The sequence below is a fragment of the Aethalodelphis obliquidens genome, unplaced genomic scaffold (genome assembly GCF_003676395.1).
Source record: "Aethalodelphis obliquidens isolate GAN/ISIS:26980383/991018 unplaced genomic scaffold, ASM367639v1 scaffold27, whole genome shotgun sequence".
NCBI classification, from domain to species: Eukaryota; Metazoa; Chordata; class Mammalia; order Artiodactyla; family Delphinidae; genus Aethalodelphis; species Aethalodelphis obliquidens.
The window spans coordinates 10,893,730-10,905,834 of record NW_020837971.1 but is presented as its reverse complement, the minus strand read 5'-3'; the positions used below and the strand labels follow the sequence as shown (position 1 = coordinate 10,905,834).

Here is a 12,105-nt window from a genome sequence, read left to right as displayed (position 1 = left end):
ATAAAAATAATCATAGAGGGATAACTCTGTCACTGAAAACCTTTTTAATCTGTTCTTGATTTATCTAGAGCTAACGCCTGATCTGAGCAAATGGATTCTATTTTCCATTGTATTATTATGTTGTTCTATTATTGCAGTCAGTAAATATGCACTGGAAATATTTTGGTAAGAGAAGAAAATATGGCACAGATTCCAGACATAAGGCGAGGGTCAGGGCATCCTTGATTTTTCAGAGGAGTGTTGGACAGAGGCCGAAAGATACAAGGGAGTACAGGTGGCGACGTCCTTCTCTGTTTCTATAATGTTCTTAAGGTCTGTAAAACCACAGTGTTAATTTCAGCTAGAAAAATAGGAATTCATTTCTAATGGACTCAGAGAAGGATGGAAGAGTGATCATTTCTTCCCTTTCCCAAGCAGGTCATTCAAAGTGTTTGGCTTTTCCTGTCTGTAGTCAGTGCCATTTCCTTAGCACCTTGTCTTTATTAGCATTGTTACTTTCAATATTTTGGTGATTTATATCTGCCGTCATTCTTATCAACAATATTCCACCTGCTCCATCCGTTTTTTTGTGTGTGACAGGGATCAGGTAAATTGCTGATATGCTAAAGCTGGGCTATTTGTTCCTTTGAGGTCAGCGAACCTCAGAGCAGACAGACAAGAGCCCTTGGTCTCCACCTGCTGGTGGCCGGCATCGCTGCAACCACCCTGTCAGGTGTAAATCAGATCCAGCCAATGAGGATGCCTATTAAAATTATTTAACAAAGGAGAGGTGATAGCATGTATATCTTGCACTAGTAAAATCGGATACAACCAAACTGATGGTTGTAGAGAGCCATAGAGATAAATCGGGGACTCATTATTAACATTCTATCTGTATCGAGTTAAAAAATTACTTTTGGTAACCCCTCGATACTTCACAAAAATATATTCTCTTCGGGAGATACATCAATCCAGTTGAGAGTAAAATCCAATTACTAATAGTATGTGCTTGGAACATGTATGTAAGGAAGGGTTTATGTATGATAACTTGGAGGAGTAGCCTGTCAATACGATAATGCCTGCTTTTCGATCTGTAACACTGTGTCTGCGTGTATCTGTGTATGTAACGGTATTCACTGCTTGCCCATGCTGTCTGCATAGTATAGAGCCCGTCTGGTTCGAAGCTGTTGAAACCAGGGGGATGTTCACTCCATAGGTGTGATTTTTCCAGACAGATAGAAAGCATACATAACTTAGAATGATGACAGTACAACTTGTTTTCTACATTTGAGCTCATAAGTTCATTGCATGCACATGGTCTTTATGTATAGTTTCCGATGAGGAAGAAAATTCATTAGGTCCTTAGGATCCTGGAGAGAGCTTGTTGGCTTCTCCAACAATAAAGCTAAGAGCAGCTGTTCATTACTCTTCTTAGAATTAAGATGCCCTCCTAATATATATTCTGAGTATTACTCTTTTAACAATGGTAACAAACATATACATAAAAAGACCCGCTTATGTAAAACAAGAGATGCAATTCTCTTAAATTTTTAAATTAACTTTTTATTATAGGAATTTTCAGTTATTCACCTAAATATAAATCCCCCTGTACCCGTTACCCCGCTTCAGTAGTTATCAACGTTTATAATTCATCATAAATAAGTATATTACAATTCAGGTAGAAGGATTACTTTTCTGAAGTCATGTGCTTTAATGCCAGAGTAGAAAAAATAAATAAATGCCGTGTCATGGCCAGTGGCTGCATTTTGGATCGTTGCATACCGTGTGGAGAGCCAAATTCTCATAATAGGAAATTCTCCTAAGAGAGGGAAGTAAATTTCTAAGAATATGAGTAATACTTATAACAAATACTCCACTGTTAGCATTATTTTTCATTTCTAAAGTAAAATGTGGCAGAAAAATGTATTCTGCAACAGGTTATTTATTTATTTTTCTTTTTTTTAATTGAAGTATAGTTTGTTTACAATGTTGTGTTCGTTTCCAGTGTACAGCAAAGTGGTTCAGTCATACGTATATATATATGTGTGTATTCTTTTTCAGATTCTTTTCCTTTATAGATTATTACAAGATACTGAGTATAGTTCCCTGTGCTATACAGTAGGTCCTTGTTGGTTATCTAATTTCTGTTTAGTAGTGTGTATACTGCAATGGATTATTTTTATAAATAAAAGTAAATTTGAGTCAGAAGAAAGTTGTTATTTTAAAAAATGCCCGGCTGTGACTGGAGGTGTGTAGCTCAGAATCTCCATGTCCCATTTCTGAGGCCCGATTGGCAGGCACTCTCCATCACCCTTTTCAGTATTCTGGGTTTGACAGCTAATATCTGCAACATCAGAGCTTTCCTAACTTAGTAGGACAGACTGGGTAGAATTTATTCAATAAAGAAAAGGAACGGCTAATGCTAATCACATCAGCTATCAAGATCAGTTTTTGAAAGATGCGTCCTGAGTGTATTATATATGATCAAGCTACAATTCTCCTTCTGTCTCAGTCTTTCCGATTTGAAGCTCTCAAATCACGTCTGCCAAACTGATGTGAGAGTCTGGTTCAAGACTTGGACTCCATAGCCAATCTGTGCAAAACTAAAACTTCTGATTGCACTTTATTTCATTATTACAAGTTTTAAATACTATTCAAAGCTCTTCTGACTGCGTTCCAACCTTAGAAACAAAATTCTCTTTTTTTCTGTCTTGCTTTTCTCAGTAAAGGACCCAGAGTCTGATTTGATTTTTGGATTATATTGCATATTTGATGACAAAAATGATTTTCCCTTCATTCTCAAGAGGTCTCATTGAGAAAGTTCCTACTTTTTTTTTTTTCATGACTGTGATTTAGCTTCTGGGACCTTTCCCCATGAAGATTTGAAAGTTCATACTAAAATACAGTTTTTCTAAATTCCGACTTTGTGCGATGAGGGTAATTTTAAGTGGCTTTCTTCCATGACCCAGGTAGTATGGGGCCCGGGCCCCTTCCATTTCATCACTCAGATAGCCTCTACAGCCTTGCTGCCCTCTGCTTTCAGCCAACAGAGCTAGAAAGAGCTTGAGGAGGGGACCACGCACACCTCAAAAGCCATGTCTCAGGAGTGGCATGTGTCACTTCCATTCAAATTCCAATGTGCTACACCCAACTGCAAGGAAAGCTGAGGAATGCAGCGTTGTTGGGGGTCAGGAGGGAGAGGAGTCAGGGTTTTGTGGAGCAAATGGCAGGCTCTGGTGTACCTGCATCTGGGGCTTCAGGACATGACAAAAAAAGCCTGGAAGTCTGATGGCCTCAGAGGAGGCGACAGACGTGAAAGGGCTGAGTCTGACTCTTATTGAGGCCCCTGGAGACAGACACAGCCTGTTTGGTTTCTGGTTTACAGCTCATCCCTGCAACGGATGCTGATGTGACGGCTGGGACCTTGGTGCCGGCAGCCGAGGGGGGCCCCGTGGGGGAAGCAGAGACAGAGAAGGTGACTCTTCCTGCTGGAGAAGGAGCGAGTTCAGAGGAGGCCAAGATTGACACTGAAGCCACAGAGGCTGTAGATGGTGACAGACCTCAACCGGTAGAAACAGAAGCAGCAGCAACTCAGGTACATGTCCTAGTAAATGGAGGTTCTAGGGAGGTAACGCCCATTGAAATCCTCTGTCTGTTGGTTAATGGTGGTACCTCTTTTGAATGTGGAGCTGTGGACCGTTGGTAGCCATTCTGTGGCATTGCATTCCACCAAAACGCAATACTCGATTCTCAGGAAGAGTGGCCTCAGCATTCTCTCTGTATCAGCATCGTGAGGCTCCACGTGGGCCCCTATTGCTCTGACGGACTGACCTTAAGCACAGGTAGGGGCAAAGGAAACCGTGGAATAACGTGATGGAGAAAAGGAGTGAAGCACGCTGAAAAGGATGAGAATGGGGGAAGGAGGAAGAGAATATGATAGAACAAATACAGGGTTGTTGGATGCAGTGAGAAAATAGCCAGAAAGTGCTTAGCCAGGTACCAGGCACATGGTGAGAAGCCCGTATTAGGAGTTATATTACTGTAATTACTGTTCTGTGGTCATTATTTTTATTAGAGTGCCCCAAACTCACCATTAGGCTCCTTTCACCAAAAGCCCACCCCTGTGTTGCACTTTCAAAAGAAAATGGGTCATTGATACGTACATGAAGTTGGAGTTACCCAAGCTCTTCCTTTCTTTGGAGAAACATTCAAAGGCAACAAATGCAGACATTCCTAATGGGGAGCCTCAAACCCAGGAGCCAAAGCAGGACAGCTCTTCTCAAGCCCGTGTTCTTTGCTCTTCTAAGTAGAAACAGAGAAGAGTTGGTTTCATGTGAGGCTTTGCTTTTTCCTGATTATTTTACTCATAATAAATTTCCAGTAACCTCTCCAGAGTTATTTAAAGCTTGAAATTGAATGAGCCCTTCAAACAGCAGGTAGCAGTACTACTTAGAGAAACAACTCAAACATATATGCCGTTTTGTCCGTAGATTTTCTTTGTCACAATGCCAGGCATATTCCTGTACGTATTGCTGTGCTTGTTGAAAGAGTGTATTGTTTTCTCCAAATTGAAGAACGGAGGTGCCTGTGTCCGCTGATACCTGAGGATGTAGCGAACTTGATGTCCAGGCTTCCATTACGCTAGCGGAGTTCCCCTCAGTGCTTATCTTTGTTAAAAAATGAAAGAGAGATCCTGATCCTTTGGTTCTGCTTTTCCCCCAGACAACGCAGTACTTAGAGTGCTTGGTGCGACTTGTCATCCCTCAAGTTGTCACTGCAGTGTGGGCTCTGATGATAATCAACAAGCAAAGGACAGGCAGATTATCTCCAAACACGGGTCACCAGATCTTTATCAACAATAGGATTTCAAGGAGAAAAGCAGTCACAGGAGGTGAAATGTCAGTTTCAAGCGAGGGTTACTGTTCAGTGGGACAAGAATGGACCACTGCGAAAATGAGAGCATCCTTAGAGCCCTACTACATTCCCTTTCAGGATCGTCCCCCCACTCCCGTGGTGACTCGCCCTCTCTCCCCGAAGCCTCCTATCCCACTTCCCAGTTTCCCTAGTAACCTCACTCTTACCAAACTGCCTGGTTGTTCAAGGATCCAGAAATTAGTTCTACTAAGGGCTTCTGTCTCAGGAGAGATAGAAAGGAAGCCATGTCGGGAGGAAGGTGCCGCAAGGTGGAAGGGCCAAAGGCCAGAATAAGGGAACAGCAGGCATTTAGCTGGATGGGGGAGGTGGGGACAGTGGAGCCAGGCAGCGTGGGGTGGGGTAGTGTCCACTCTTGGAGGGTATAGAAGTCTTCTTTCCCAGTCGCTGCCAACCACATTTTTCTTCCTTTAGGAGAAGGTCATTCCTTCGGTGGTCATAGAGCCCGCCTCCAACAATGAAGGGGAGGGAGAACACGAAGACACCATGGGTGAAGAGTCCAAGGAGGCAACTGTTGACGCGGCTCTCCCGGGCTCCACCGGCGAGACACCAGCGCTGGCCTCGGAGGAGCAGGAGGCGGGCAAGGCCTCCCAGCCGGCCACGCCCTCCACAAGCGAGGCCTTCCAGGAAGGGCCTCCCGGTTTCCTCTACAAGGTCTTAACATTTCTTCTTTTTATTTTGCTTTCTTTTTCTTATTTTATTCAATGTCAGGAAAATGTAATAGAAAAATCTGTCACTTTGGATGGAGAACAGAGTGTAATTAAATTTAGCCCTACTTGAGAACTGTGTCGCATTTGATTTGCAGTTAACTGAGGTTCATTGGGTAAATGATATGCCCCTTGGTAGTGAATGGGTGGATTTCTTCTTGGTAGTGAATGGGTGTGTCCTCCCGAGCGCCCCCTAGAGCCCAGGGCTTGAAATCACCCGTGTGCTCATCTGGTCCCCCATGGAGGGCAGGGTACATGAATTGTTCAGTCAGCTCTGGCACCTTGCTGTAGTGCATGGCACAGAGTAGGGAGTCAATAACTATTTTGAAAGTTAATAACTATCTTAATGGGCTTCCACGATAAGGATAAAAAATAATGGCAAAGGGGCTTCCCTGGTGACGCAGTGGTTGAGAGTCTGCCTGCCGATGCAGGGGACACGGGTTCGTGCCCCGGTCCGGGAAGATCCCACATGCCGCGGAGCGGCTGGGCCCGTGAGCCATGGCCGCTGAGCCTGCGCGTCCGGAGCCTGTGCTCCGCAACGGGAGAGGCCACAGCAGTGAGAGGCCCGCGTACCGCAAAAAATAAATAAATAATAATAATAATAATGGCAAGAAGGTTTTGCTCAGAGAGGCCATCAAATGGCTACTAAAGTCTTCATAAATGGAAGGGTGCATACCAAAAACCCAGTAAATACCTAATACTTAAGCCTAATACCCTAGTTGAAGCCAGGGGTTAAAGGCAGATAATCCTACCTAACAGAATAGAGTTGGAATGTTAATTTGCATGTTTGATTTTGCATTTCCTAATTCAGCTCTTTGTCTTTTACAAAGTGTTAACTCCATGTGCGTTTGTCGTAGTGGGATTGAGTAGAATCCTCTTCTTCTCTCTCTGCTCATTAGAAAGTAACTGCTACCTTGTCACCTCCAGTGGGTCCAGGTGGGATTGATGAATGAATTAATGTGGAGAAAAAAGCTAGACTTGTGGCCAGTGAGGACATGTGTCCCACTGGGTTCTGTTTTAAGAAGAGGACATGAAATCAAGGGGGCAGGTGCCATGCAAAGCCAGGCCTGGCTGGGTCCCTCCCTGGCTTTGCCCACTAGCTGAAGTGTGAGCTGGGGAATTGCACTTACCCTCTCTCTGGGCTTCACTCTTCTCATCAGAAAAATGAATTTCATAGTCATTTCCAGCTCTGACATGTTGTGATTCTGTATGCAAAATACACAACTTAAAAGCCAGGTGTTTAATCTTGGCAGTGGGGTTGAGGCGAGGGATATGGGAGAGAGAAAACTGGCCATGACTAAACCATTATCCAGGCTGGGTGATGAGTCCATGGGGGTTCATTATAGTACTCTTTCTCCTTTTGCTTTTAAAAAATTTTCTATAATCAAATTTTAAAGAAATCTTTCAAAAAAAATGGGAAAGAAGGATGGTGTGTTAAGACAGATGTTGTTAAAAGATGCAAACTTGCAGCAAGTAGTAAAGTAGACCTAGAGATCTAATCCATGCTGAATATAGATGACACTGTTGTATTATAGTCATCAAACCTGCTAAGAGACTAGAACTTAATTAACCCAACCACTAAAAAGAAATGATAATTATGTAACCTGATCAGGAGCTAGCTAGGCTACAGTGGCAATCATATTACCATATATAAATGTATCAAATTAACACGGTGTATACCTTAAATTATACAATGTCACATGTCAAATACATTTCAGTTAAAAACCAGAAAAAGAGAGAAGGGAAAGAAACAGATTGTCATGGTTTAAAAGGTAAGATAGGGAAGGAAGTTTGCTTATAAAGAAATTGATCACAGGCTTAATTAGTAATTCCTATATAATATGCAGGCTCTCAATTATTATTTTACAGAAGCTGGGGTTAGAGGAACTTTTCACTAGGTATCTTTACTTCAGGTTAAAAAACAAACAGTAACAAAACATTGGTGATAATACAATGCAAATCTCTAACAAAAATATGATGTATTAAAATTTCATTAATGCGCTACATTTTAGTTCTTGCAGAAGGCATTGCTTTACTAAATATACATTCAAGTGGCCTCAGTATCAGTCTGTAAGACTCGGATATTTTAAGTAAACAGAGATTAGGATTTCTTTTCTGTCTTCAGCGGCCTTCCTCCTTGGGGTGTGACTCATCTTCATCCTATTTTATCCAGCTTGGAGATGCTTCTTAGAGAACCTGCTGATAATCTGGCTGAGACACTTTAATTTTACGTCTCCTTTTCTTTCTAAAATGAATCGGTTCTCTTACAATATCTTGCAGGTGGAAACACTGCATGATTTCGAGGCAGCAAATTCTGATGAGCTTACCTTACAAAGGGGTGACGTGGTGTTGGTGGTGCCCTCAGATTCGGAAGCTGACCAGGTAAAGGATGAGAGTGGAAAGTACTGCAGGCTGTATCGGTTTTTCCTGAGAGTCAGTTGGGCACAGTGACTTCCTGAAGACGTTTCTACCTTCTGAGATGCTGTGTGACAGCTCTGAAAAGGGCTTAAGGTCACAGCATCACTAACTAGATTTTTAGGACACTTCTTTTGGGATGCCATTGGGATGCTATTATATATATTTTTTTAATACAAATAGATGACAAAGCATAAATTACCAATATCAGGCAAAAGTGTCTAGGTATCTGAAAATCATTAAACACCTCATTATAAACTTAGGAAAATATGTAAAATATATATCAAATATATTTTATACTTATAAAATGTATTATAAAATATAAATTTATATATATATTTGCATTAACCATAAGTTATCTTTTAAAGAAACAAAGAGAAAAAAAGCTAGTCTTTTATATTTACCAACATGTTTGCCATTTCCAGTGCTCTGATTTCTTCCTATAGATCTGAGTCCTAGAGTGCTGATCTAGCAGTAAATCCTCTCAGCATTTGTTTACATGACGTTTATTTGTTGCCTTTATTCATGTTCATTTTTAAAGATTTTTCACTACAGGAAGAATTCTGAGTTGGATTTTTTTTTCTTTCAGCTCTTTAAAGATGTTACTCCATTGTTTTCTGCTCTCTTCGATTTATATTAGAAGTCAGCTATAATTTGTTTAACCTTGTTTCTCAGGATACACTGTGTACTCAGTATACACTGTGTATACTCAGTATACACCTGAGTACTTTTTAGAATTTCTCTGTATCTTTGGTTTTCATCAGTTCAGCTCTAATGTGCTTAGGTGTTATTTTTTTTATAGGTTTCATGCTTGGGGTTCATGAGCTCCTTAGACTTGTATCTTGATTTTTTTTTATTACATTCGGAAGATTTTTGGCTATTATTTCCTAATTTTTTGCTCTCTTTCACCTCTTTTTCCTCTGTCTCCAACTAAATATATGTTGGACTTTTTGATGTCTAAGACTCTGGGTTTTTTGTTCAGTATTTACTCCTCTTTTAACTCACATTGGATAATTTCCATTGATCTTCTTTGAGTACAGTGAGCCTTCTGCTGTGCTGAATTTGTTGTTAATCTGATCTTGGGAATTTTTAATTTCAGATATTACTTACACAGGTCTATAATTTCTATGTTTTCTTTTATATAGTTTCTGTTTTTTGCTGAGGTTTTCCCATCTATTCTCATTATTACCATCTTTCAGTTTAAGTACTTGAACCGAGTTACAATAGCTGCTTTAAATTTCTTAGTAGTTCTCTCTTTCAAGATAGTAGTTCTGGGCTTCCCTGGTGGCGCAGTGGTTGAGAGTCCGCCTCCCGATGCAGGGAACGCGGGTTCGTGCCCGGTCCGGGAAGATCCCACATGCCGCGGAGCAGCTGGGCCCGTGAGTCATGGCCGCTGAGCCTGCGCATCCGGAGCCTGTGCTCTGCAACAGGAGAGGCCACAGCAGTGAGAGGCCCGCGTACCGAAGATAGTAATTCTCTCTTTCAAGATATTCTCCATAAAAGTGCTCCTCTGAATGCCCTGCACCACCCAGACTGAGGCTGATCCTCAGGGAGAAAGCTCTATTAGCAGATCTCACCCAATGCAGTTTCAAGGGTCAAATATCCCCCAATTTCTACCTGCTTTTGGTCATTCTCAGTGCCTTCAAATAGTTGTTATACATGCACAACTCCGTTATTTGTCAGATTCTAATATATAAACTTATATTTTATAGCTGTCATTTCTAAATATAAATAGTTGCATTTCTGTATGCATATGTATATATAACTACATATAAATATATAGTTGTTCTAGTGTTTATAACTGTTCTATGCAAAAGCATTTGTCTGATACCAGCTATTTTGCCACTACCAAAACTGGAAATCTTTAGTCTACCACGTGTTTTAAGCAGTTAAAGTTTAATTTTCTATATTTTCCTCACTAAAGATTGATATTAACTATGATTCTTCACTTTATAAGTTGCATTTCCGAATGTATGTGTTGGAATATATCTTGATTATGGGTTTGTGCCAGCCCTTTATTTTTATTTTTATTGAAACTATTTTAAAATGCGTGACTCCACTTGGCTGCATTAGATTTTTCACCTGCTGTAAATAAAGTCAAATATAGACACTTGAGGGGAAAATATGACCTTTTATATGTCTACTAGAGGTTTAGAAACTATTTAGTTATCATCTTTTACTCTAAGTATAACTTTGTCCTTCGCATACATAACATCATAATTTTATAGAGGACACTTTTCCTCGTCAGCTAGGATTTTATCAGTTATTTTATTGAATCATTTTTTTTCTCAGTGTTATTTTTTTCTGCCTTCAAGTATTGGCCTGTCTAAATGCTTATATTTCTTGTCTATATAGCAGCATCAGTTTATGGTCTCAGATTATATCAAAGGGAATGTATTCAGCTTCTTTATTTAATTTTTGAGACCTTGTTTTATCTGATGTACTTGAACTATATTGGGGGTTGGTTCAGATTAAATCCGGCTATCCCTCATTTTAAGTGAGATCTCTTTCCTGCATTGGTTAACATAATAAAGGCAGTCATTTCCCTCTCATTTCACTTCATACGGTCTGTGTGTTTAAAATAGATCCTTCAGCTCAGCTTTTCCCAGCTAGACTCTGCTTATCTCCAGAAGGCCAAGGGCAGATGGCAACCTCTGTCTCTCAGTTTTACGTTTGGTCTCCCGTGCTGTATGACCGTGCACGGATGGGTTCTTTAAACTTTCCGTGGTTAACTATCTTCACTTTTGTGAGGGCACGCCTATATGATAGAGAAATGTTTCTGAGGAGTAATTTACAAAGACTCTACAAATGTTGCCAGCGAGAATGTCATGACATCAAACAGCTTTGTAGTTTATATAAACTTGAAAAACAACAAACACGATAGTGATATCAGGCGACACATATCGAGCTGTTAGTATTTGGTAAGCCTTGTATATGGTGGTTTATTTCAGTAACATGATACGAGCTGGCAGACAGAGTTCCTTCTTATAAGCAAGTGGTTGAGGATGAAATAAAAGACCTTCCATGGCCTTGTCAGCACTATATTCCAGCCCACTGGTCCTCAAGCCTTTTTTTCACTGTGATCCACAGGACAGGAAATGGTCCTGTGTGTGATGTTTTCACCCGCTGTTCCTCTCTTTGCACTGGCTATAACCCTTCCTTCCTCCCTCCCTCCCTCCCTCCCACACTGCTCGGCTTGTGGGATCTTAGTTCCCTGACCAGGGTTTGAACCCCGGCCCTCGGCAGTGAGAGCACGCAGTCCTAACCACTGGACTGCCAGGGAATTCCCTGCACTGGCTATAATTCTAATTCTTTCCTCTTCCTTAAGGACTTACATCATAATCCAGTTAGCATCAATTAACTATACTTTATACAAAATTATAATATTAATATTAACCTTCAATTAACAATATACATAAAACAATTTCAAATGTTTACTCCTTTTTTTTTTTTTAACTAACAACTTACTTGGGACAAGCCTTCCCCCTGAGCTCAGCACACCTGTTTACATGTAATGCATCATCCTCGTGCAGGACCACAATGCTCATTAAACCCATTATTTTATTAATCTTTGGCAATGCAGATTTTTCCAGTAGTTTGTTGGACTCTGAAAGCGCTGTCTTTGTCTTGCAGGATGCAGGCTGGCTGGTAGGCGTGAAGGAATCAGACTGGCTTCAGTACAGAGACCTCGCCACGTACAAAGGCCTCTTTCCAGAGAACTTCACCCGGCGCCTGGATTAGGGCCAAAAGTATTGTAGAAAGAGCCTGATTACTGGGTTTTTAAACCTTTGTGAAAACCTGAAGAGTTCACTTTTGCTATGACACTCAGTGATTTGCAGACCAATGCCAGACAAAGTTTGGGAGGCTATGTCAATGAAGCATGTGTGCAAACAAATGTTTAGAGGAAAAAGAAACAAGTAAATTAAGGAAAAAGTCTTCACTGGTTCCCACGTTCTTGCTAACAGGTTTGTCTGTGCTTTGTCCAAGCTGTGGAGACTTGTATACTCGACCCCCTCCCACCAGTTCTAAAGTAGCTTTCTCCAGACCAGAACCTTAATTTCTCTGCACCAAG

The 12,105-nt window shown here is 41.0% G+C and overlaps 1 protein-coding gene across 1 annotated transcript in view; it reads left to right on the top strand.

The window, feature by feature from the left end:
- LOC113629489 (amphiphysin) overlaps nucleotides 1–11,899 on the top strand; it is a 187,102-nt gene extending 175,203 nt beyond the window's left edge. Inside the window, exons 18-21 of the mRNA XM_027123961.1 lie at nucleotides 3,365–3,574; nucleotides 5,326–5,565; nucleotides 7,899–8,000; nucleotides 11,667–11,899. Of these exons, the coding sequence (XP_026979762.1) occupies nucleotides 3,365–3,574; nucleotides 5,326–5,565; nucleotides 7,899–8,000; nucleotides 11,667–11,774 (660 nt within the window). The 3' untranslated portion in view covers nucleotides 11,775–11,899. The remainder of the gene's footprint in view (nucleotides 1–3,364; nucleotides 3,575–5,325; nucleotides 5,566–7,898; nucleotides 8,001–11,666) is intronic.
- The last annotated feature ends 206 nt before the right edge of the window (nucleotides 11,900–12,105 follow it).